The 27,763-nt window shown below is 40.2% G+C and overlaps 1 protein-coding gene across 1 annotated transcript; it reads right to left on the bottom strand.

Annotated features, from left to right (window-relative positions):
* Positions 1-13,671: 13,671 nt before the first annotated feature.
* On the bottom strand, positions 13,672-26,726 carry LOC101391197 (uncharacterized). Its single transcript, XM_087420991.1, is given in 3 exon segments — positions 13,672-18,080; positions 25,302-25,428; positions 25,801-26,726. A coding segment is annotated over 1 exon segment (1,104 nt). The 5' UTR covers positions 17,034-18,080; positions 25,302-25,428; positions 25,801-26,726; the 3' UTR covers positions 13,672-15,929.
* Positions 26,727-27,763: the final 1,037 nt, after the last annotated feature.

Genomic DNA, 27,763 nt, shown 5'->3' with positions numbered 1-27,763 from the left:
CCTAGGAGGTGAAAGACTTATACAATGAAAAGTATAAGACATTATTGAAAGAAACCAAAAAAGACATAAAGAAAAGGAAAGATATCCCATGGACATGGATTGGAAGAATAAACACAGTTGAAATGTCTATGTTACCCAAAGCAATCTACAGATTCAATGCAATCCCAATCAGAATCCCAATGACATTCTTCACGGAAATAGAACAAAGAATACTAAAATTCATATGGGGTAACAAAAGACCCCGAATAGCTAAAGTAATCATGAGAAAAAAGAACAAAGCTTGGAGACATCACAATCCCTGACTTTAAAATATACTACAAAGCTATAATAATTAAAACAGCATGGTTCGGGCAGAAAAACAGACACACAGATCAATGGAACAGAATTGAAAGCCCAGCAATGAAACCAAACATCTATGGACAGCTAATCTTCAACAAAAGAGCTAAAAACATACAATGGAGAAAGGAAAGTCTCTTCAATAAATGGTGCTGGGAAAACTGGACAGCCACATGCAAAAGAATGAAAGTAGATCATCTGCTTTCACCATTCACAAAAATTAACTCAAAATGGATCAAAGACCTGAAGGTGAGACCTGAAACTATAAAACTCATAGAAGAAAATATAGGCAATATGCTGTTTGACACTGGTCATAAAGGAATCTTTTCGGATGCCATGTCTACTCAGTCTAGGGAAACTAAAGAAAAATAAACAAGTGGGACTTCATCAGATTAAAAGCTTCTATAAGGCAAATGAAACCAGGATCAAAATGAATAGACAACCCACCAGCTGGCAGAAAATATTTGCAAATCATATATCCAACAAGGGGTTAATCTCCATAATATATAAAGAACTCACAAAACTGAATGACAAAAACAAACAACCAGATCAAAAATGGGTAGAGGAAATGAACAGACACTTATCCAAAGAAGATATACAGATGGCCAATAGGCATATGAAAAGATGTTCAACATCACTAATCATCAGGGAAATGAAAATCAAAACTACACTAAGATATCAACTTACACCCGTTAGAATGGCTATAATCACCAAGACAAAAGACAAGAAATGTTGGAGAGGTTGTGGAGAAAAGGGAACCCTCAGTCACTGCTGGTGGGAATACAAACTGGTGCATCCTCTATGGAAAACAGTATGGAGATTCCTCAAAAATTAAAAATAGAAATACCCTATGACCTAGCTATCCCACTACCGAATCTATCCAACGAACCTGACATCAACTATCCAAAGAGGCTTATGCACACCTATGTTCATTGCAGTATTATTCACTATAACCAAGATGTGGAAGCAACCCAAAGGTCCCTCGACTGAAGATTGGGTAAAGAAGACTTAGTATATATACGTATATATACATATATATATACGTATATATACATATATATACACAATGGAATACTACTCAGCCATAAACAAAGACAAAATTGTCCCATTTGCAACAACATGGATGGACCTGGAGGGTATTATGTTAAGTGAAATAAGCCACAGAGAGAAAGAGAAACACCTCACGATTTCACTTATATGTGGAATATAAACCAACACACGGACAGAGAGAAATGTATGGTGGTTACCAGGGGCAAGGGGGTTGGGACATGGGCACAAGAGGTGAAGGGAGACATTTATATGGTGACTGACAAACAATAATGTACAACCAAAATTTCACAATGTTATAAATTATTAAGACATCAATAAAAAAGTATTTCATGTATAATCTTACCCAAATTCCCTGAAATTCAACAGAAGCTCAACAACTTGTCCTTTTAAAATAAATCCCCCACACCAATCACTGTATCCCTAAATGCTTCAGTGAGTATCTTTGAAAGACAAAGATATTTTCACTTAGCTTTATGGTATATTTATCAATGGTAAATGTAAACAATCATTCCTTCATATCATAAAATTTCTAATAATTTACTAAATATTTAGAGAAGTTTGTGTCAGCATAACTTAGGTTTATAATTTATATAAGACTAAACACATACAAAGTAAAGATAGGTAGGTAGGTTGATGGACAGATGGATATATGGATGGATGGATAGATAGATAGATAGATAGATAGATAGATAGATAGATACATACATACATACATACATACATACATACATACATAGACGATTACAGACACAGGAATAGATCAGTCTATTCCTGATAGGAATAGGGCAGCTGAGATCCTTGGAGGTTAGACAGAGTGTCAGATTAGTATAAGAACGAGACTATCAAGGCCTTTTAAAAGCTTAAACACTGGGTACCTTCCAGGGTAACGTGTATTTTGTGACTATGAACAATTCTGATTACTCCTTTATTCCATAACTCCCCAAAAGAGGGATATATGATCTTTTCATTGGTCTAAATGAGAGAAGTAGTTGACAGTTTTCCACTGATGATAGAAATTCATAAACACATTATTAAAAACTCCATTTAACCCAACATGTCCCCAGCCCAAAACAAAATAAAAGCACAACACTATGCACATACACACATCACTATCACACAGCCCAGGTGTCTACTCAGCATGGGAGCTCACCTTCTCTATTTTAAAATTCACTGATGCTTGTGTCCTGAAGTCTTTAGAGGGTAGGCTGTGAGGGTGAGTGTGTTTAGTAAGGGGCAAGTGAGAGGATTTTAGAGAGAGTATAACTGAGAGGAGAGAGAGGAGATGACAGGCAGATCTCTGAAAGAGGTGGAACAGGGTGATGACGTGCCTGTGGTTCACTCAGCAAATTTCTTTCCTGTTTGTATGTGTTTATGTCTATCTGTCTGTCTATCTATCTGTCTGTCTATCTATCTATCATCTATGTACATCTATCTATCTATTAAATATTTACATAAACAGGAAGCCTGAGGATCTTGGCATTGCTGGAGTTATGGATCACTCCACCCTCTGAAGTCCTGCAGTAATTCCCAGGCAATAATGACTCATAATTTCCCTGATCACAGAGGTCAGCGGAAACACAGGGAAGATAAGTCAAGTGCCTCTGCTTTCAGAGAATGGGGGTTATCTATAGTCCATCTAAGGTTTTTGTGCTCTAACCTCAGAAAGCCGGTTTTGAAAAGAATAGTTAATCCTAGATTTCCTGATCAATGCTTTCTAAGAACCTGAAATTTACCTGAAAATAAAACCTACTTACCAAATTTGGATTTGCTTCCAGGACAGGGACTGCAGTGACAGCATGTGTGCAAGTGTGCAAAGTGGACAAATAACGCTGAGATAAAGGTTTGGATCCATGATCTCATCTCCTTGTGGGGGAGTGATTATCATTTGACCTGTAATTGCAGTGACAGTATCTGCATGGGGACTGGAGATAAACTCTGGAAAACATTTGTGAATTGTGCAAATCACTGAAAGCAAATTACTAAAAATGATTAATAAAGCTATCCAACAGGGGTGGCAGAAACAGATGTGGGAGAACCTACTTTTCAAATAAACAAATAATCCCAGTGGAATGTGAGAAGAGGACACTGAGATCTAATAACGGAGAGAAAGGAGCCGATCCAATGTCTATCTGGGATTCTTAGTCAGTTTGAAGGCTTTGTTTCCAAAATATGACTCCTTCCCCTTCCTGAGAACACTAGGGTAGTGATATTGAAGGAAAAGACAGTGAATGAGTAGAGTTAGAAAATGTATGAAGAGTCGGGCAAACGAACAGGAAATCTGTGTTGTCACGTTTGCATTCATATTTATTGAGTACTTTGTTTGTATCAGGCATCTTTCTAAGCACATGGAAATAGTGCACAAAACATAAAAGAACTTTGTCCTCATGAACTTACACTGTAGTTGATGAAAAAAGACAATAAGCAATGCATCTAAGTTGCATAGTATAATAGAAGATGATGGTCCCATGGAAATAAGAACATAAGATCAGTGTAAAAGTGATGCATAGTTCAGAGGTTTCTGATGGGTTGAAGGTGAATTGGGTTCCATGTTTGGACTCACAGTTCAGACAACATTTGAGGCAACATTTTAGGTGGTGCAGGAGAGCAGCTTTATGTCTTCATTTCTAATTATTATGTATTCATTATCTTGCCTTATTGCAAGTAGTGGGACCTCCAACATAATACTGAATAAGAGTGCAGGGAGTAGCTATCCTCCTTTTGTTTTAATCTCATAGGTGTATTAAAATTTTTTATACAACAAAAATTTATTGAGGTGAAATTCACATCACATAAAATTAACCATTTTAGAGTGAAAAATTTAATGGCATTTAGCAATTTCACACTTGTTCCAAAATATTTCCACCATTCTAAAGTAAAATTCCGTACCCATCAAGCAGTTTTTCTCCCCATTTCCCCTCCCCTCAGGCCCTGGCAGCCACCAATCTGCCTCCTGTCTCTGTAGGTTCATCTACTCTAAGCCATCAGATTAAAAAAAAAATTTTACTGAAGTATAACTGACCAAAAAAATTGTATATATACTTTTTTGAATACCTTAAGTTGTGAACATTATATCCCTTGAGCAGTGAATACGCTAGTGTGCATTTTCTAAATAAATGGACAATATCTTACATAACCTGACTGCAATAATCAAAATCAGGATATTTAATAATGATACAATAAAAGTATGAAATTCGCATGCCATTTTCAGTTGTCCTTTTAATGTACTCCATGGCTAATTTTCCCAGTCCAGAACCAAATCCAATATCAAGAATTGCATTTGTTTTTCATTTGTCTTTAGCTTCCACTGATTTGAAACAGTTTCTCACTCTTCCTTTGAGTACCATTTTATTACTACTTTTAAAAAATATACACCGTTTTGTGAAATTGCCTTCAGTTGATGAGGAGTGCGGTTTCCTCATGATTATTAAGTTTATGCATTTTGGTGGCAAGGATACCACAGAAATGTTGCTTTGTCCTTCTCAGTGCCTCTTATCAGGGGGCACATGTCTTTCTCAATGTTGGTGATAATAACTATTTTCACTTCACTACAGTGATTTCATCTGGTCTTTTTTCATAAAAGTTAGTATTTTTTCCTTTATAATTATACATTATTAGAAGGGAGAGTCTTTGAAGGTATGTAAAAATCATGTTCCTCATCACTCTTTCCCTAAATTCACGATTTTCTTTCTTTCTTTCTTTCTTTCTTTCTTTCTTTTTCTTGTGAGGAGATCAGCCCTGTGCTAACACCTGCCAATACTCTTTTTTTTTTTTTTTTTTGCCGAGGAAGACTGGCCCTGGGCTAACATCTGTGCCCATCTTCCTCCACTTTATATGGGACACCGCCACAGCATGGCTTGCCAAGCAGTGTGTCGGTGCATGCCGAGATCCGAACTGGTGAACTCCGGGCCGCTGCAGCAGAGCTCACACACTTAACCACTTGCGCCACCCTGCCGGCCCCCCTAAATTCATGATTTTCTAACTCCATCAAACTGCACACATTTTACTTGGCTTTCTACAGCAAGGTATACATATTCCTTCTCCCTGCTTTATTTATTAATTAATTCATTTACGTCTCTGTGGACCAATCATTTATGGCTAAACAGATTTAATGAAATATAATGTACACACAATAAAATTCACCATTTTAAGTGTACATTTTGATGAGTAGCAACAAATGTGTAGTGTCATAGTGTACCCACCATGACAATCATGATTGGAAAGATTTCCATCAGCCCATAAATTTCCTGTGCCCTTTGCAGTCCATCCCTTCCTCCCAGCTTCAGCCCCAGCAACACTGAAATGCATCGGCAGTATACTTGGGCCATTTCAAGCTTTTCTTACAAATTTAATCATACCACATAGTCATCTGTCTCTGCTTTCATTTAGCAGAATGCTTTTAATAACCAACTATGTTTTTGTTTGTATCAGTAGTTTATTCTTTTATATTAATCAATCATATTCCATTTTATGGATATACCACAAATTATTACCCATTCACATGTAGATGAGCAGTTGAGATTTCCTCCTCTAAGGAGTTTGGCCTTTATGAAAAAAGCTGTTGTTGCTGTGAATATTTGTGTAGAGGTATTTCTGTGACTAATGTTTTAATTTTTTCTTAAAGATATACTTACAAGCAAGATTGTTGCATCATATGATTTGTATTTTATTTTTTATTGTGTATATATTTGTATATATTTCTACATGTTTATCAGTATTAGAAACTACAAGAATGTTTCAATTTTTTTTATTCAAAATGTTCTTGTAGTAATACCTGTCGGTTTTTTTTGAGGAAGATTGGCCCTGAGCTAACATCTGTTGCCAATCTTCCTCTTTTTTTTTTTCTTTTTTTCTCCCAAAGCCCCAGTACATAGTTGTATATCCTAGTTGTAGGTCCTTCTAGTTCTTCTATGTGGGGCTCCACCTCAGCATGGCTTGATGAGTGGTGAGTAGGTCCATGCCCAGGATCTGAACTGGTGAACCCTGGGCCATCAAGCAGAACACATGAACTTATACTGCTACACCACCGGGCCGGTCCCTCAATTTCTTGAATGAGAAATTTTTATTGCCATTGGCTGCACTAAAGAACTAGAATTGGCAATGGCACAGGAGTCTGTGAAGAAGTGTAATTGAGGTAGTTGTTGGCCAGGGCATCCTCCAATGCTAAGGTGACTGCCTGGAGTTAGGACATTTGTGCTGACACTTAGGTCTTAGCCTTTGACAAGGATGTTCTGTTCAGAGGAAGAAAGGCAGCAGAAAGGTGTAAGGTGATATCTCATTGTAGTTTTTTTTTTTTTTTTTAAAGATTTTATTTATTTTATTTTTCCCCCCAAAGCCCCAGTGGATAGTTGTGTGTCGTAGCTGCACATCCTTCTAGTTGCTGTATGTGGGACTCGGCCTCAGGATGAACGGAGAAGTGGTGCCTCGATGCGCACCCGGGATCCGAACCCGGGCCACCAGCATCGCAGCGCGCGCACTTAACCACCAAGCCACAGGGCCGGCCCCGATCTCATTGTAGTTTTGATTTGCATTTCCCTAATAATTAGTGAGGTAGAACAGCTTTTCATGTGCCTGTTGGCTATCTGTATATCTTCTTTGGAAAAATGTCTGTTCATATCCTCTGCCCATTTTTTGATCAGGTTGTTTGTTTTTTTGTTGTTGAGACTTATGAGTTCTTTATATATTTTGGAGATTAACCCTTTGTCTGATATATGATTTGTGAATATTTTCTCCCAGTTGGTATGTTATCTTTTCATCTTGTTCATGATTTCCTTTGCCTTGCAGAAACTTTTTAGTCTGATGTATTCCCATTTGTTTTTTCTTTTGTTTCCCTTGCCTGAGTAGACAATGTATTCAAAAAGATGTTGCTGAGACTGATGTCCAAGAGTGTACCGCCTTTGTTTTCTTCTAGGAGTTTTATGGTTTTAGGTATTACCTTCAAGTATTTAATCCATTTTCAGTTAATTTTTGAGTATGGTATAAGACAATAGTTGACTTTCATTCCCTTACATGTGGCTGTCCAGTTTTCCCAACACCATGTATTGAAGTGATTTTCCTTTCTCCATTGTATGTTTTTGGATCCTTTGGCAAAGATTAGCTGTCTATAAATGTGTGGTTTTATTTCTGGGCTTTCAGTTCTGTTCTACTGATCTGTGTGTCTATTCTTGTGCCAGTACCATGCTGTTTTGATTACTAGGGCTTTGCAGTGTATTTTGAAGTCAGATATTGTGATGCCTCCAGTTTGGTTCTTTTTTCTCAGGATTGCTTTGGCCATTCGGGATCTTTTGTTGTTCCATATAAGTTTCAGGATTCTTTGTTCTATTTCCATGAAGAATGTCATTGGGATTCTGATTGGGATTGCATTGAATCTGTAGGTTGTTTTAGGTAACATGGATATTTTAACTATGTTTATTCTTCCAACCCATGTGAATGAAATATCTTTCCATTTCTTTATGTCTTTTTTGGTTTCTTTCAATAATGTCTTACAGTTTCCTGTGCATAGGTCTTTCAGCTCCTTGGTTAAATTTATTCCTAGATATTTTATTCTTTTTGTTGTGATTGTAAATATGATTGTATTCTTGACTTCTCTTTCTGCTAGCTCATTATTGGAGTACAGAAATGCAACTGGTTTTTGTAAGTTGATTTTGTACCCTGCAACTTTGCCGTAGTTGTTGATCATTCCTAATAGCTTTCTGGTGGATTCTTTAGGGTTGTCTATATATAGAATCATGTCGTCTGCAAACAGCAAGAGGTTTACTTCTTCCTTTCTAATTTGGATAACTTTTATTTTCTTTTTCTTGCCTAATTGCTCTGGCCAAATTCTCCAGTACTATGTTGAATAGGAGTGATGAGAGAGGGCACGTTTGTCTTACTCCTGTTGTCAGAGAGATGGCTTTCAGTTTTTTACCATGAAGTAGGATGTGGGCTGTGGGTTTGTCATGTATGGCCATTATTATGTTAAGGTAGTTTCCTTCTATACCTACTTTATTGAGAGGTATTTTTTTATCATAAATGGATGTTGGATCTTGTCAAATGCTGTCTCTGCATCTATTGAGATGATCATGTGATTTTTTGTGTGTGTGTGAGGAAGATCAGCCCCGAGCTAACATCCAATGCCAATCCTCCTCTTTTTTTCGCTGAGGAAGACTGGCCCTATGCTAATATCCATGCCCATTTTCCTCTACATTTTTTTTATATGAGAAGCCGCCACAGTATGGCTTGACAAGCAGTGCATTGGTGTGCACCTGGGGTCCAAACCTGTGGACCCTGGGCTGCCAAAGCAGAGCACACCCACTTAACCAATGCACCACCGGGCCAGCCCCAATCATGTGATTTTTATTCCTCATTTTGTTAATGTGGTATATCACATTGATTGATTTGCAGATGTTGAACCATCCCTGTGTCCCTGGAATAAATCCCACTTGATCATGGTGTATGACCCTTTTAATGTATTGTTGTATTTGATTTGCAAATATATTTTTTTGTGTATGAGGAAGATCAGCCCTGAGCTAACTTCCGATGCCAATCCTCCTTTTTTTTTTTTTGCTGAGGAAGATTGGGCCTGAGCTAACATCCTTGCCCATCTTCCTCTACTTTATGTGAGACACCACCACTGCATGGCTTGACAAGTGGTGCATCAGTGCACACCCAGGATCCAAATATGCCAACCCCAGGGCCACCACAGCTGAGTACACACACTTAACCACTTGTGCCACTGGGCTGGCCCCTAATTTGCCAATATTTTGTTGAGGATTTTTGCATCTATGTTCATCAGGGATATTGGCCTGTAGTTTTTCTTCTTTGTGTTGTCCTTGTCCAGTTTTGGTATCAGAGTGAGGTTGGCCTCATTGAATGAGTTAGGAAGCATTCCATCTTCTTCAATTTTTTTGGAATAATTAGAGAAGGATAGGTATTAAATCTTTTGAATGTTTGGTAGGATTCTCCAGAGAAGCCATCTGGTCCTGAATTTTTATTTTTTGGGAGGTTTTTGATTACTGTTTCAATCTCTTTACTTGTGATTGGTCTATTCAGATTCTGTTTCTTTTTGATTCAGTTTTGGGAGGTTGCATGAGTCTAAGAATTTATCCATTTCTTCTAGGTTATCCAATTTGTGGGCATATAGTTTTTCATGGTATTCTCTTATAATCCTTTGTATTTCTACGGTATCCATTGTAATTTCCCCTCTTGCATTTCTCATTTTATTTACTTGAGGCTTCTCTCTTTTTTCCTTAGTGAGTCTGTCTAAGGGTTTGTCAATTTTATCTTCTGAAAGATAAAAACAAATTTTATCTTCTCAACATCTTAATTTCATTGATACTTTCTATTGATTTTTTGGTCTCAATTTCATTTATTTTGCGCTAATTTTTATTATTTCCCTTCTTGCTGACATTGGGCTTTGTTTGTTCTTCTTTTTCTAGTTCTGTTAGGTGTAGTTTAAGATTACTTATTTGAGAGTTTTCTTGTTTGTTGAGGTAGGCCTGTATTGCTATAAATTTCCCTCTTGGGACTGCTTTTGCTGCATCCCATAAGAGTTGGTATGTTGTGTTTTCATTTTCATTTGTCTCCAGATATTCTTTCATTTCTCCTTTTAATTTCTTCAATGTTCCAGTGGTTGTTCAGGAGCATGTTGTTTACTCTCCACATGTTTGTCACTTTCCCAGCTTTTTTATTGTAGTTGATTTCTAGTTTCACAGCATTATGGTCAGAAAAGACACTTGGTATGATTTCAATCATAAATTTATTCAGGCTTGCCTTGTTACCAAACAAATGGTCTATCTTTGAGAATGTTCCATGTGCACATGAGAAGATTGTGTATTTTGCTGATTTTGGATGGAGTGTTCTATATATATATCTATTAAGTCCATCTGGTCTAGTATTTCATTTAAGTCCACTGTTTCCTTGTTGATTTTCTGTCTGGATTATCTGTCCATTGATGAAAGTGGGGTGTTAAGGTCCCCTACTATTATTGTGTTGCTGTTAACATCTCCTTTTAGGTCAATTAGTAGTTGCTTTATGTCCTTTGGTGCTCCTGTGTTAGGTGCATATATATGTGTTATATTCTCTTGGTGGAGTGTCCCTTTTATCATTATATACAGCCCCTCTTTGTCTCTCATTGTCTTTTTTATCTTGAAGTCTACTTGGTCTGATCTAAGTAGGCAACACCTGCTTTCTTTTGTTTGCAATTAGCTTTGAGCATTGTCTTTCACCCCTTCATTCTGAGCCTGTGTTTGTCTTTAGAGTGTAGATGTGTTTCCCAGAGGCAGCATATTTTTGGGTGTTGCTTTTTAATCCATCCTGCCACTCTGTGTCTTTTGATTGGGCAATTCAATCCATTTACATTTAGAGTGATTTTTGACATATGAGTATTTAATGCTGCCATTTTGTCACTTGTTTTCCGGTTGTTCTGTATTTCCCTTTTTTCTCACCCCACGTATTTCTGACTGCCATTTCAGTTTGGTGGCTCTCTATGAAGGTTTTCTCTTTATTTATCATTTGTGTCTCTGTTCTGATTTTTTGTTTAGTGGTTACTGTGAGGTTTGTATAAAAGATCTCATAGATGAGATAGTCCATTTTCTGATAGCCTCTTAGTCCCTTAGTCTAAGCAGGTTCCATCCCTTATCTCTTCCCCTTCTAAGTTGCTGTTGTCAACTTATTCCATTCTGTGTTGTGAGTTTGTGATTAAAATGAAGTGATTGTATTTGTTTTTGATGTTTTCCTTTCCTTTATCTTTAGAGTTATAATTAAGTGTTGGCTAATCTGTTGTCATAGGGAGTTAACAATTTTCTGATTTTGTCTGCCTATTTGTCTCCTCGCTCAAGGCTTTGTAAAACCTTTCTTCTTTTTTTTCAGGTATGAGGGCCTTCTTGGTCATATCTTATGGGGGGTTCTTGTGGCAATGGACTCCCTGAGCTTTTGTTTATCTTGGAAACTTTTTATTTCTCCATCATATCTGAAGGGTGTTTTCACTGGATATAGTATTCTTGGATGAAAGTTTTTGTCTTTCAGAATTTTGAATATATCATTCCACTCTTTCCTAGACCATAATGTGTCTGCTGAGAAATCCACTGAAAGCCTGATAGGGGTTCCTTTGTAGGTTATTTCCTTCTACCTTGCTGCCCTTTATATTTTTTGTCATTGACTTTTGCTAGTTTTACTAATATATGCCTTGGAGAAGGTCTTTTTCCATTGATGTAATTAGGAGTTCTATTGGTTTCATTTATATGTAATTCCAGCTTCTTCTCCAGGTTTGGGAAGTTCTCAGCTATTATTTCTTCGAACAAGCTCTCTGCTCCTTTCTCCCTCTGGAATACCTATAAGTCTTACGTTACATTTCCTTATTGAGTCAGAAATTTCTCAGAGAATTTATTTCTTTTTCATCTTAGTACTCTCTCTTCCTCCATCTAAAGCATTTCTATATTCCCTCCTTTAGATTGCTAATTCTATCCTCCATAATATCAGTTCTGTTATTTAAGGACTCCAGATTTTTCTTTATCTCATCCACTGTTTTTCATCTCCAACATTTCTGATTGGTTTTTCTTTATAGTTTCAATCTCTTCTGTCCAGAATTCTCTCTGTTCATTAGTTTTGTCCCTGCTTTCATTGAACTGTCTTTCTGAGTTCTCTTGTAACTCGAGTTTTTTTCTGATAGTTGTTTTGAATTCTCTGTCATTTAGATTGTAGATTTCTGTGCCTTCAGGATTAATTTCTGGGTGTTTGTGTTTTTTCTTCTGTTCTGGGGTATTAATATTTCTTCGTACTATTTGATGGAGTGGATTTGTGCTGTTGCATAGTGATAGTATCTGGTCACAAGTTCCACCTGACGCCACTGGAGGGGCAGCTGTGTATTCTGAGCCCACCATGATCCCTGTCAGCTGTGCCTGTCCAAGCCTGGGCCACTCCTTGGGACCGCAGTGGCCCTGTGGGCTCTCCCACTGAATGGGAAAGCAATCACGTGTGGGCTCAGGGCTGCCACTGACGCTCCCACAGTCCCACCAAGACGCACTCCCCACTTTGGGGACACAGTGGTACTGTGGGCATTCATGGCAAGAGGGAGCTTCTTCATCTAGGCGCACAGGATCTGCCACCATCTGCTCCTAGGTTGCACTAGCTGTTGTGCTTGGTGGTTGAGGCCTCCTCACTGGGTCTGAGCCAGATCCACTCCCTGGTACCACGGTGGCACTGTAGGCTCTCCCACTGGCCCAGAGAGCAATCACGTGGGGCCTCAGGGCTGCTGCCACCTGTGCCCAGTCCTGCCATGTCATGCTGCCCCCTTCAAGCTCACAGTGGTACTACGGGCATTCACGGCTGCCAGGAACTCATTCGCCTGGGCATGGAGATCTGCCACCACCTGCTCCTAGGTCACACCAGCCATTGTGCTTAGTGGGTTGGGCCTCCCCATTGGGTACAAGCCTGAGACACTCCCCATGGACTGCACAGCAACGTGCCCTGTCCCACCGTACGAGGAAGCAATCACACAGGGGCTCAGGGCTGCCATCACTTGCTCCCGCAGTCGCACTGAGGTGCGCTACCAGCAGGGCAGCAGTGGTGCTGAGAGCTCCAGCTGGGAGAACAGTTGCACGTGTATACTGGGCTGCCTGGGGGCCAGAGAGTGCTCAGCTATCTCCACCACCTCCCCAGGGATAGTCCATCCATCTAGATGTATAGCTCAGTGACTCAGGCATCCTAATGTGCTGTATGGGTATCCTCTGCTGATCAATGAATGTCTATTTAGTTGTAGTTCAAAGGGGGACAGACAAAGGGAACAGCTGACTCCACCATGTTGTTGACATCACTCCTGAATTATTGTCAATTTTATAGAGTATCTTTTATGTTTTCAATGAAATTACTGATTTCAGGTGTGTATGTATTAAAACATCAAAATGTACATCTTATAATGTTTGGTTTATATCTTAAGTCAATTATACCTCCATTAAATAAGTATTCAAAACTTGCCATTCCTAATCTTTTTACTCAGTTTCATTATCATCTATGTTCTCAACGTTATTTGCAGCTACAGGATCAGTATGATGGAAATAAAATGGTGTGCCTCTGGCAACTCTGCCCAACTCCATGTTCAGTGGCATCATGTTTGGAGTTTGAAATTGGCCATGGTGGGAATATTTACGCCAGGGAAATTGGCAAATACTATGAACCAGGATTTAATTAATTATATTATTGAAAGTCTAGCCTTGAGAATGTGAATAATGCAGATTAAATTTAAAAGTATATGACGTACAAGGTCACTACATTGTGCCTAGCACAAAAAAAAAAAAAAAAAAACACTGAGAAACAAAAACGACTTGTTTGTTAAAAGGGAAATAGCCATAATTCACATAATAAGGCAAAATATGTGAACAGATATTTTATCATAAAAGATGTACAGATGGCAAATACATGAAAAAAATGCTCAAATCATGAATCCCTAGGGAAATGCAATTAAAACTACTGCTTGCTTATTAAAAAGATAAATTCAAACAATTGACCATACCAAGTATTGCCAAGGGTGTAGAAGAAACAGAACTCTCACACACCCCGGTGGGTATGAAAAAGTAAATGACCAGTTTAGACCACAGTTCAGCAGTTTCTTAATTAAAACATTCATCCTATGACTCAGGCATTGTACTGAATGTTCACTTCACAAGAGAAGTGAAACATGCATATGTACACATAGAGTATCACACACAAATGTTCCAGCAGCTCTATTTTCAATAGCCAACACTAGAAATAACCCAAATGTCTGAAAACAGATGAATGGATAAACAAATATTATCTCCATAGAAAAGATACTACTCAACAATAAAAAGAATTAACTACTCAAATAAGCATCATTGAAGAATCTCAAAATAATTATGAACCATGAGTGAAACCAGAAAAAGATACTTTATGAATCAAATCACATAAAATTCTCGAAAATACAAACTAATCTATTATAAATGAAGGTAAATCAATGGTTGCCTAGAGGTCTGCAGAGGGGAAAGGTTATAAAATGGCATGAGATTACACTAGGGGTGATGGCCATATTCATTATCATGATTAGGAGGTTTCATAGGCTTATTTATGTATATCAAAATTAAACAATTGTACACTTCAAATAGATGCAGTATATTGCATGTCAACTATATCTGAATAAAACTTTACAAAATAGTTCAATAGAAAAATCTAGATCTCCTACTCTCTTCAGAAAATAAGCTTTGATAATTCTATATTGACTCTCTTTCCTGATGATCTTCAAGGAGCAGCCTTGCCTTAGTGGTGGCAAATATTGATAAGGAACAAAGTCCATTTCCACCTGACTCAACAGGAATGCTGTCTAGGTCACAGAGCCACACTGCTGGACTAAGGGATCTCATTTCAATCTATGCTTGTTTTCCTGCCTGTGTGGCAATGGACTTTTGGTGAACATCCCAGAAAGGCTAAGGGAATTCACAAAATCAATAGCGTTTTCTTTGACAATGACCTCAACTACAAAAGATATATATGCCTGGAGGTCCCAAGAATTTCTGCGCAGTGATACTTCAGTCACTGGACTCTTTATTGATACATTAGAAGGGACATTCCATCTGTATAGCTGCAGTCTCCTCCACTCCAGTGTTACTGTACCAAATTAGGCTTCCCCCAGTGCCCTGTAGTCTCATAGTGACACTAACCTAGTGAATTCCGGGTATCAGGACACATGGCTCCCTTGTAGGACCTCAGGTAGAGATTCCCCTCAATATTGCTGATTGTTTACAACATCTACTGTGAACAAGAAAAACAATTCATGTTGTTCCCAGAAGCAGTGGAGGTTGTCACAACTTCCTGACTCCCCAGGGTGTTCTCTGAGCCCAGAAATCCTGACACCCAGTCCACAAATTAGGACCACAAAGCCCTGCAGTCTTTCCTAGGAGATCTTGAGCAATAATGTAAATGAGGCCAAAAACTGGAAAGAGTGGTATATTCTTCCATCATACTGTTGTCTCTGAGGCACACAAAGCATTGGACCCCCACAAAAGCTGTTCACTCCTTAATGCTGACAGAGCCCAACTGTTTTCAAAACATCTCACACAGTGAATAGAACGCCAAGATCAAAGGTGGCATAAACAATAATGCCTTTGTCACTGTAAAAACCAAAGAAATACAAGGCAGGCAGTTCCCAGGTTGTTGCCTTGGGTGCTGGGAAATCCAAGATAAGTGTCACATGAAACAGACATGTCCTTGAAAATGTAGTCGTTATTGACAAGTCACCAGCAGAATTCAGAGTATCCTCCAGCAAGTGAGGAGGGAATAGAGGCCAGTTTCCCTGAGCATACTGGGGTGGTAACCAATGCACACCTGACAAGGTGTGGTCAGGTGTGGACCTGTCAGGTGGCAGAGGTGGACCACCACCAGGTGTGGACCTGTCAGGTGGCAGAGGTGGAATGAATTCTGCCATAGAAACTGGCAGTGACATAAATCCGGCAAGGGCCCTGGGCAGGTTGGAAAGTTGAACACAGCTCCTTAAAGATTCCCATGTCTGGAACTTAAGGAGACTCTCCCTACTGAAACTTTTTGAATGGATTCTCTTTAATTCAGGAAGATGACTCCCTCACAAGTTCCTCCATCTTAATTACATTAAAAGGAAACTGAATACCTTCTGTACATCTAAGGTTTTCTCTAGTGTGAAGTCTCTGGTATTGAATGAGGTCAGATTTGCAGCTAAAGGATTTCCCACATTCACTGCACTCATAAGGCATTTTTCCAGTGTGAACTCTCTGGTGTGGAATGAGGGTGGAGCTATGGCTAAAGGATTTTCCACACTCCCCACACTCATAAGGCCTTTCTCCAGTGTGAACTCTCAGGTGTTTAACAAGGTTAGATTTGCAGCTAAAGGATTTCCCACATTCACTGCACTCAATAGGTCTTTCTCCAGTGTGAACTCTCCAATGGTCCTTGAGGTTAGAGCTATGACTGAAAGATATTCCACATTCCCCACATTCATAAGGCCTTTCTCCTGTATGGAGTTTCCGATGTGAACCGAAGCTAGAGCTTTGCTTAAAGAATTTCCCACATTCGCTACACTCATAAGGCCTTTCTCCAGTGTGAACTTTCTGATGCTGAATGAGGTTGGACTTTTAGCTAAAGGATTTCCCACATTCCTTGCACTCATAAGGCTTTTCTCCAGTATGAACTTTCCTATGGCTACTGAGGCTGTAGTTTTGGCTAAAGGACTTCCCACATTCACCACATGCATAAGGCCTTTCTCCAGTTTGAACTCTCTGATGTATAATTAAGCTGGAGTAGTAAGTAAAGCATTTACCACATTCATTGCATTCATAAGGCCTTTCTTCACTGTGAACTTCCTGGTGCTGAGTGAGATTACGTCTTCTGGTGCAGGCTTTCCCACATTTGTTGAGCTCATAAAGCCCAAAGAGTCTAGCAAGGACTCTCTGGTCCTGAACAAGTGTGTCTGTGCAGCTGAAGGTTTTCTTGCATTCTCCCCAGTTGTGATGACTTTTTCCACAGTGAAAGACAGACTCACACGTGTTACTATTGTTTGGCTCCTCCTTGGTGTAAGTGAGCTGTTGATAGATAAATCCCATGCTGGCTAAAAAGTCTTTCCCAATCTCCTCACATGTAACGGATTTCCCTGATGCATGGACTGTGTAGCCCTTTATAAACGATGCTCTGTCCATGTTACTTCTGTTGGGTTTCTAACGTGCTGCCCCTGTTGAAGGCTGGCAGTAACAAAGAACTGTTTCCCACATGTGTATGTTTTCTGCTCAAGATACGTGCCCTGGTGCACAGCTAAATGCAAAATGTCTCTCAAGATTGGGGCACACATCTCAAAGGTGTGGGCTTTCTGGGAAGACCAATCTGCCTTAAGAGTCCTGATCTGTGACACTGCTTGTACAGAAATGCTCTGTTCAGAAGGTGCTTCATCTTTCATTCCATGCCAACAACTTGAAAGCAAAGAAGTGACGGTGAAGGACATATTGACTTTATTGGGAGGGGGTAGAACCATCACAAATGCACACGTGACAGGTTCAAGGACCAGAGCGCATGACTGTTTTCAGTAAAATGGAGTTCAGGTCTGTTTGGGGAAGCAGCTGTTATGCACTACTGGGTCCCTAAGGTCACAGAACTTGACAGGCCTACCCAGCACAGGACACAAGACAAGGGCATGGCCCAGGGTGAAAGGCACGTTCTACAACTCATTCTTCTGTCAACAGTTTTTAGCAGCTTTATGTGTGCTGGTAACGTGTAATGCTGTGCAGAAGTCTACATCCAGGCCCAGGAAAATCTGACTGGAACAAAGTAACTAGTGTTCAAAGACATATGCACACTTCAGGACACAACAATGTTGGAAAGCACTGTGGAGGCAGCAGTGTGAGGAGCGAGATAAGCAGTCCAGAGAATGGGGATTAGCCCTGAGCTGGAATCAGAATAAAAATGACTAGCAAAAAGGACTAGTTGCAACAGTGTCAAGAATGGAAAAGAGAAGGTAAAAGTGAAGTATAGCCACTGGCAGTGGCACTGAATACAAGTCAAGTAGGACAGGTTCCTGGGATGTTGTGAATACAACCCTGACGTCATGTCCTCTCCCAATCACCATTCACCTGGGTCACGCCCCTTGTGAGCACATCTTGTTGAGACTGGAATCACGGCCATCCTGTGAAGCATAGAGGACTCTTCCCCTTGCCCCAGCTAACCAACTGCATGGTGCCTGGAAGATCCAAATCCTAAGGGAAAGACAGGACAAGTCAGTAGCCAATACTGGACCAGAACAACTCAGCCCACAACAGATCACGGGAAAGATATTTAAACACCACAAAAAGTACCTCCAGGCACAGCTAGAAAAAAGATGGTGAGTAGTAAACACCAGGAATCTGTCTCTCCACTTGGACCACAGTGCACTGGCAGAATTAATCTGATATATTTTACAACTCTTGAGTCTACTGAAGGCTTGCAACACACTCTGAGCATGATATCAGTTATCCATCTCCCAACTCCCCCAGTTCGCTAACTCTGAGCCCCAAGGCAGGCAGCCATGCCCATGTTCCTGGAGCAGCTTCCAGGAGCTAGGGTGGGCAATAGGACCCTGTTGTCTAAATATCAGGGATCTGTGCTCTGATTTCACAGAGGATTTAAAGGGCAGGCATCTATTCCCTCCACCTGCTCTCCCTTCAGTTTTCTATTATTCCCCTTTCAGGAGGCAGAAATTCAAGAACTAGGACATTCAAAATCAATCATATACATGGGGGAATTTAGAAGATCACCGTGCATGCCCACTGAAAGGCACAGGCTCAGAAAACACCTGAGAAGATCTTAACTTTTCACCTCACACTAATCTCCAGCACAGAGACACCCTACAACCATTAAAAAAACAAATAACCACAAAACCCCTGGCAAACCCTGGGGCAAGGAGGATCGGATTTCTTGAGTTGCCACATCATAAGACAGAAATGTCCAATTTTCAATCAAAAATCACAAGACACACAGAGCAAAGGGAAAATATGGCCCATTCTAGAGAGAAACTCAAATCAAGAGAAACTGTTGCTGAGAACCACCAGGTGGTGCACCTAAGACTTTAAAAACATTGTCTAAAAGATGCTCAAAGAACTAGAAAAAAATGTGGACAAAGTCAAGAAAATGTTTCACAAACAAAATGAAAATATCAAGAAAGAGAAAAAATAAAAACTAATTGAAAAGAAATTTTGGAGCTGAAAAGTATAGTAACTGAATGAAAAAAATCACGTGAGAGATTCAAAAGCAGAATTCAGCAGGCAAAATAAACAATCAGTGAACTTAAAGATATCAAATCTGAGGAATAGAAAAAAAAATATTGAACACAAGTGAACAGAGCATAAAGACCTATGGAATACCATAAGATGGACCAACATACACAATGTGTTAGTCCAGAAGGAGAAGAGAGAGACAAAAGGACAAAGAGCTTATTTAAAGAAATAATGGCTGAAAACTTGCCAAACGTGATGAAAAAAGGATTAACACCTAAGAATCTCAGCAAACTTCAAGCAGGATAAACTCAGACACTCACATTGTGGCACATTATAATCAAAGTGTTAAAAGCCAAAAGCAAAGAGAAAATCTTGACTGCAACAAGACAGAAGTGACTCATCACGTAATAACATTATCAGCAAATTTCTCATTAGAAACCCTGAAGGCCAGCAGGCAGTGGGTTGACATATTCAAAGTGTTGAAAGAAAAAAGAAAACCTGTCAACTAAGAATCCCTTATGAAGCAAAACTGTCCTTCAAAAATGAGGTGGAAATTAAGGCACCACAGATAAACGTTGAGGAGATTCTTTACTACTAAATATGTTCTGCAAGAAAAACTAAAGGGAGTCCTTCAGATTGAAATAAAAGGATGGTATATGTTAACCCAAAACCATTTAAAAAAATACAAGATATCTGATAAAGTTAAATACATTCACAACTATAAAAGCTAGTTTTATTGTAACTTAAGTTTATACCTCCACATTTTGTTTTCTACATTATTTAAGAGAGTAATACATAAAAAACAATTATTAGTCTAAGTTTTTGGACACACAACATTAAAGATGTAATTTTGTGACATTAAAAACTGAAAGAGGTGGGGATGCAGCTGTATAGAAGGAGAGGTTTTTAAAAAACATTATTGAAGCTAAAGTGGTATAAATTCAAATTATGTGTTACAACTTCAGAATGTTAGATGTAATCCCCATAGTAACTACAAAAAAAAATAGCTACAGAAAGTACACAAGGGAAATAACAAAACAATTAAAACATTTCACTACAAAAAACGAACTGAACAAACAAGACAATAATACAGGAAATAAGGGACAAAAAAAGCTATAAGGCATACCGAAAACAAATAGCAAAATGACAGAAGTCCCTCCTCATCAGCAATTACTCTAAATGTAAACGGATTAAACTCTCCAAGCAAAAGACAAAGACTGGTAGAATGGATAAAAGAACATGATCCAACCATATGCTGTCTATAAGACACACTTTAGACCCAAAGCCACAAATAAATTGAAAGTAAAAGTTTAGGAAAACATATTCCATGCAAATAGTAACCCAGAGAGCAGGAGTGGCTATATTCGTATCAGACAATAGACACTTCACAGCAAAAAGTTTATGAGACAAATACGGATGTTATATATTAATAAAAGATTCCATATACAAGGAAATATAACAGGTATAAACATTTATGCACCCAGTAAGAGACCAGCAAACATATGAACAAAAATTGACAGAACGAAGGGAGAAACAGGTAGTGCTACATTCATAGTTGGAGGCATCAATAACCCACTTTCAAATATAGATAGAATAAACATAGAGTAGTAAGGAAACAGAGGACCTGAACAACACACTAAACAAGCTAGATCCAAGAAGCACATACAGAATGCTTTATTCAACAACAACAGAATATACATTCTTCTGAAGTGCACATAGGACATTTTCCAGGATAAACCATATGCCACAAATAAGCCTCAATAGATTTAAAAAAGTAGATATCATACAAAACACCTTTTCTGACCACAATGGGATGAAGCTAAAAATCAAAAACTGAAGGAAAACTGGAAAATTCACAAATCTGTGGAAATTAAACAACACACTCTTAAACTATCAATGGGTCAAAGAATAACAAGACAAATTAGAAAATACTTAGAGATAAACGAAAATGAAACACAATATACCAACAATTGTGTGACGCAGCAAAACTAGTACTAAGGGGGAAATTTATAACTATAAACAATTACATTGAAAAAAGAGAAAAGTATCAAATCAACAGCCTAACTTTACAATATAAGGAACTACAAAAAGAACAAACTAAATCCAAAGCTAGCAGAAAAAAAGAAATATACAAGATTAGAGCCAAGATAAATAAAATAGAGAAGAGAAAAACAATAGAGAAAAACCAACAAAACGGAAAGTTGGTTCCTTAAAAAGGCTATCAAAATTGACAAAGGTACATGCACCCCTGTGTTCATTGCAGCCTTATTCACAATAGCCAAGACTTGGAAGCAACCTAAGTGCCCATCAAGGGACGAATGGATAAAGAAGCTGTGGTATATATACACAATGGAATACTACTCAGCCATAAGAAATGACGAAATCCAGCCATTTGTGACAACATGGATGGACATTGAGGGTATAATGCAAAGTGAAATAAGTCAGAGGGAGAAGGCCAAATACCGTATGATTTCCTTCATTAAGTAGTAGATAATAACAACAATAAACAAACACATAGGGACAGAGATTGGATTGGTGGTTACCAGAGGGGAAGGGGGGAGGGGGGAGGGTGAAAGGGATAATTGGGTACATGTGTGTGGTGATGGGTTGTAATTAGTATTTTGGTGGTGAACATGATGTAGTCCATGCAGAAATAGAAGTACAATGATGTACACCTGAAATTTTTGCAATGTTATAAACCAATGTTACTGCAATAAAAAAAAAAAAAAAAAAAAAAATTGACAAACCTTTACCTTAAATTGACTAAAAAAAAAAAAAATTAGAAGATTCAAAATACCAAAATGAAAGTGGGCACATTACTATCAACTCCTTTGAAACAAAAGAGATTTTAAGAAAGTACTAGTTATGGAGACTGAATCACTAATCAAAAACTTGACAAAGAAAAGCCTTGGACCTGATGGCCTCACTAGTGAATTCTATCAACCATTTAACGAGAACTAATACCTTTCCTTTTCAAACTCTTGCAAGAACATGAACAGGAAACACTTCTAAACTCAGTCTATGGGCCAGCCCTGTGGTGTAGATCCTGGGCATGCACTGACAAATCGCAAGACCAATATACTTGATGATCATTGAAGCAAACATCATCAACAATGGGCCTGCCCAGTGGCGCAAGCGGTTAAGTGCGCATGCTCCACTTCTGCGGCCCGGGGTTGGCAGGTTCGGATCTCATGTGCGCACTGACACACCACTTGTGAAGCCATGCTGTGGCGGCGTCCCATATAAAGTAGATGAACATCGGCATGCATGTTAGCTCAGGGCCAATCTTCCTCAGCAAAAAAAGAGGAGGACTGGCATTGATGTTAGCTCAGGGTTGATCTTCCTCATTAAAAAAAAAAAAAAATCAACAAAATACTAGCAAACTGAATGCAGCAGCATATTAAAAGGATTATACCCCACAACCAACTGGGATTTATTCCTAGAATGCAAGGATGGTTCAACATACAATCAATCAATGTAATATATCACATTAACAGATTAAGGAAAAAATCATATGATCATCTCAATAGATGCACAAAAAGCATCTGACAAAATTTAACACCTTTTCATGATGAAAATACTCAACAATCTAGGAATACAAGGAAACTACCTTAACACAATAGAAGCAAAAGATTAAAAATTCACAGCTAATTTTAACATTCAATGGTAAAAGACAAAGTTTTTCCTCCAAGCTCAGGAACAAGAAAAGGATGTCAGCTTTCACCACTACCATTCAACATTGTACTGGAAGTTCTAGACAGAATAATTAGGCAAGAAAAAGAAATGGAAGGCATCCAAAAGGGAAAGGGAGAAGTAAAATGATTTCTGCTCAGGAATACATTACACACAGATTTCACCAAAAAAACTGTTAGGATAAATGAACTCAGAAAAGTAACAGGATACAAATAGAACACAAAACAATCAGTTGTATTTCCGTACACTAATAATGAACAAACCGAAAAGAAAAACAATTCCACTTATAATAGTATCAAAAGAGTAAAATACTTAGAAATTAACTTAACCAAGGAAGTAAAAGACATGGACACTAAAAACTTCAAAACGGTGCTAAAAGGTAATAAAGACATTAATAAATAGAAAGACACCTATATTCATGGACTGGAATACTTAATATTGTTAAGATGTTAATACTACCCAAAGCCATCCACAGATTCAATGTAATCCTATCAAAAGCCCAATGACGTTTTTTCAAATAGAAATATTCAATGAATAGAAAAATTCATCCTAAAACTCATATGGAATCTCAAAGGACAATGAACAGCCAAAATAATCTTGAAAAAGACCAAAGTTGGAGGAGTCACACTTCTTAATTTCAAATTTTAGTGCAAAGCCACAGTAATCAAAACAGCGTGATACTGGCATCAAGACAGATATGTGGACCAACGGAATAGAAAAGAGAGTCCATATATATATATGGTCAACTGAGTTTCAACAAAGAGGCCAGACTTTTAAAGACACAATGCTGGGAAAACTGGATATCCACATGCATAAGAATGAAGAGACTCTTACTTCACACTATATGCAAAAATTAACTCAAAATGGATCACAGATCTAAACTTAAGAGCTAAAACTATAAAATTCTTAAAAGGAAGCATAGATGAAAAGCTTCATGATATTGCATTCAGCAATGATTCCTTGGACATGACATCAAAGGCACAAGCAACAAAAGGAAAATAGACAAAATGGACTTCATCAAAATGAACAACTTTGTATATCAAAAGACACTATGAACATAGTAAAAAAGCAACCCACAGAATGGGAGAAAATATTTGCAAAGCACATATCTGAGAAGCGATTAATATCCAGAATATAGAGAGAACTCCTAAAACTCACCACAAAAAAACCAAACAAGTTGATTCAAAAATGGGCAAAAGACTAGAATAGACATTTCTCCAAAGAAGATATACAAATGGCCGATAAGTGCATGAAAAGATGCTCAACACCACCAATCGTTAAGGAAAGGCAAATCAAAACCAAAATGAGAAACAACTTCAGGCTCATCAAGATGGCTATTATCAAAAAAAAAAGCAGACAACAAGTGTTGGCAAGGACCGAGAAATTGGAACCTTTGTGCACTGCTGGTGGGATTATAAAATGGCACAGATCGGGCCGGCTCCGTGGCTTGGCGGTTGAGTGCGCGCGCTCTGATGCTGGCGGCCCGGGTTCGGATCCCGGGCGCGCCCCAAGGCACCACATCTCCGTCCAACCCGAGGCCGAGTCCCGCGTACAGCAACTAGAAGGATGTGAACCTACGACATACAACTGTCTACTGGGGCTTTGGGGGGAAAAATGAATTAAAAAAAAAAAATCTATAAAATGGCACAGATGGTATGGAAAACAGCATGGTGGTTCCTCAAAGAATTAAAAATACAATTATCATACGATGCAGCAATCCAGTTCTGGGTATTATAGCCAAAAGAATTGAAGCAGGGACACTAAAAGATATTCGTACACCCATGTTCCTAGCAGTATTATTCACAAGAGCTAAAAGATGGAAGCAACCCAACTGTCCATCGATGGATGAATGGACAAATGTGGTACACACATACATTAGAACATTATTAGGTCCTAAAAAAAAGAAAATTCTGACACAGGCTAGATGAACCTTGAAGATATTATGCTAAGCGAAATAAGCAAAACAGAGAAGGACAACTACTGTATTATACCCATATGAGATACTTATGGTAATCAAATTCATTGAGACAGAAAGTTAAAATGGCGGCTGCCAGTGGATAGGGGGAGGAACTGTTTAATGTGTAGTTTCAGTTTCCAAGATAAAAAAGTTCTGTAGATGCATGACTGTGATGGTTGCACAACACTGAGAATGTAGTAATGCCACTTAGATATGATAAATTTCTTGTTAGGTATACTTTACCACAATTAGAAAAAGGGAAAAGAACCTTGGAGGAGGATCTGGCAAGAAACAGTCTGTGAAAGTAGTGACCATGTGTGATCCATTAGGTTGAACTCAAGACTACTGATCCCAAATCCTTCCCTGTGAGGCTTTGGGGAATTAGGCGTTGGGGTGATAAGGGAAGAGAAGTAGGGATGCACTCAGCCAAGCCCTAGTAACCACAGCACCTACCCAGGGAACTGGGAAAGGAAGCAGTGCCCATGGTTCACAAGCAAGAAAGACACAGCTTCCCCTGGGGAAAACAGAAAGGCAGAGCGTCGACCAGGGCACGGGGGTGGGTGTGAGGGCCTTACCCAACGAGGATGTAAGTACAAGGTTCTCCAGCATCACATCATGCTACAGATGTCTCTGAGCCTCATCAAGGAGATCCCATTCCTCCCAGGAGAAGTATAGGGCCACATCCTCAAGGGTCACACTTCCCTGCCAGGATAGAGACAACGAAACCATGAATGGCCTCACTCCTGCAGACCCACAATCTATCTCACCACACATCTACCCCATGTCCATTCTCCTCCCAAGATCCCCAAATCAGAGAAGATACCAGACCCTGATGCCATTGGTGTCTGATCTCTCCTCACACTCCCATTAATCACTGTGTTCACCCTGTTTTCCACTCTGCAACCAGGTGGAGCCTGTTAAGACCTAGATAAGATCACCTCCCTCCTCTGATCTAGAGCTCCCATGGTCTCCAGAATAGATGCCTAACTTCATAGGCAGTGGTTCCAAGCCTTACTTCTGCCCCCCGTCCCATCCCCATCCCCATCCCTATTCCCATCCCCAGTTTGCTCTCACCAGAAAGAAAGGGGACCTGCAATTCCCTGAACCAGCTCCGCCTCACCTCCAGCAGTTCCACATACTGGTACCTGTTCTTGTGATAAGCTTCCACACTTCTTCCCATTGATGGCCCCAAATGAGAACCGCAACACAATCCCTGGCCTAGACTCAGGACCCTGAGCTTGGGGATCCTCCGGGGTCCTCAATCCCAAGGGCTGGGAGAGCAGCAGGTGAAGAGTCTCATGACACCACAAATCTGGAGAAAATATGGGATGGGACTAGTGAAGGACTGGGACAACCTTCCACTTACCTGTCCACAAGCACTTCTGCAGCCACGGAAACCTGTGGGAAGAGGCAGGTCTTAGAGGGATGTGACCATGGCCGTGCTCCACGGGCTCTGGCCTTCCCCCTACTCTTGCCAGGCCCCAGAGCCAGGTAACCTCGGGTGGACTGTCTAATCTCTGTGCTGCCCCTTGCCCGTTGTGTGTCCTTGGAATACAACTCAACTTTTCTCTGCCTCAATGTTTTCCTCACCCACTATAGTCTGATCTTCTGCTAAACTATCTTTGCCGGATTTTTCAAAGCCTCACTCAGATCATGTTTCTTTTTTGCTCAAAATTCTCCACGGCTCCCGGGGCCCTGAGGAGGACGGTGCAACTCCTCAGCCCGCCACTGCAGGTGCGACTCTACCCAAACTGTGTTCCCTGAAACCAACATGGACCCCAGTTTTCTCCGATGTTCCCGGCTCAGTCACCCCTCCAGGCCTTTCCCCCGCCGGGCCCTCCCCTGGGACCCTCTCCCACACCCGTCACCCCGGCTCTCAGAAACAGGCCCCCTCCCCGTCCCGGACACCGGGGCCTGGGCTGCCGGCCCGTGAGCGGCGCCCGCACTCGGGGCTCTAGGGCTGGGCTGGGCTGAGGGCGGGGAGGGCGCGGAGCACGAGCACTGACTGAGCCGGTTCCCTCCGCGCGGCCGCCGCCATCGGACTCGGGGCGGAGCGGGGCCGGGAGCGGCGGGAGAGGAGGGGACCCGGGCACGGCGGTCTTGTCCCGGCCCTGGCGCGGGTTCCGCGGGCGGCGTCGCCGAGCCTCAGAGCCGCCCCCTGCAGCGGGGACGGCGCCTCCCCTGACGCCTCCTCGGTCCCGTCACCTCAGCGCCCCGACACAGCAGGGCTCCCAAACGTGACGTAAACACCCCCAGAGAGCGCGCAAAAGGACCGCGTCAACAACAACGCCGGAAGTCCCGCCCGACCTCTGTGCTCAAACGGAAATGCCTTTTTTGTGAGACTTCATTGGCTCAGCGACGCCATCTTTCGTGGCAGAGCATTCAGGATAATGTAGTGCCGAAGATCCAAGGCCGCAATGAGGGGGTTCGGCACCTAACTCCAGGAGAAAAGGTCAAGATCCACCGCTTCCAGCGTTCAGAAACGGTGTTCACCTCTCCAAGGGCGTAGGAGGGTTCACCCCCTTCTTAAAGGGCCCTATGCGATTTCTGGAGACTGCTTTCTGCAACTGATCATGCAAGCCATGAATTAGGATGACGAATCTTTCCTAAGATGCCATGGGAAGCAAAGCAAATTTGCCCAAAACTCACGTGCCATTTTTTACCCTAATGCTGCTGTAACCTCAGGACATCCAGGACCAGTTCAACTGACTCCATCTTATCAACAGAGTAATTAAGAAATTGTCTTTCAGAACATTTGCGAAGTCATGTAGCCAGAGCATGCACAGAAGAAAGCTTGACCTGAAATGACTGCAGAACCCAAGATTCTCCTCCCCATGGAACTGAAGGACTGGGATGTGACTGGAATTTAAAATTCAGGCTCTTATCAGAAGCAAGGGATCTGTCATTCAGGAAGATCTGGTGTTAGAATTCCTTCCCCATGTTACCATAAGTGTTTAGAACCTCAACAAAAATGTTTAGAACCTCATCATAAATGTTTAGAACCTTACCATAAATACTTGAGGCCCACCAATCAAAA

Source organism: Ceratotherium simum, chromosome 33 (genome assembly GCF_057802395.1).
Source record: "Ceratotherium simum simum isolate JZ-2026a chromosome 33, ASM5780239v1, whole genome shotgun sequence".
In the NCBI taxonomy this organism is placed as follows: domain Eukaryota; kingdom Metazoa; phylum Chordata; class Mammalia; order Perissodactyla; family Rhinocerotidae; genus Ceratotherium; species Ceratotherium simum.
The sequence above is the reverse complement of the archived record's forward strand: the minus strand, read 5'-3'. Positions and strand labels throughout refer to the sequence as shown.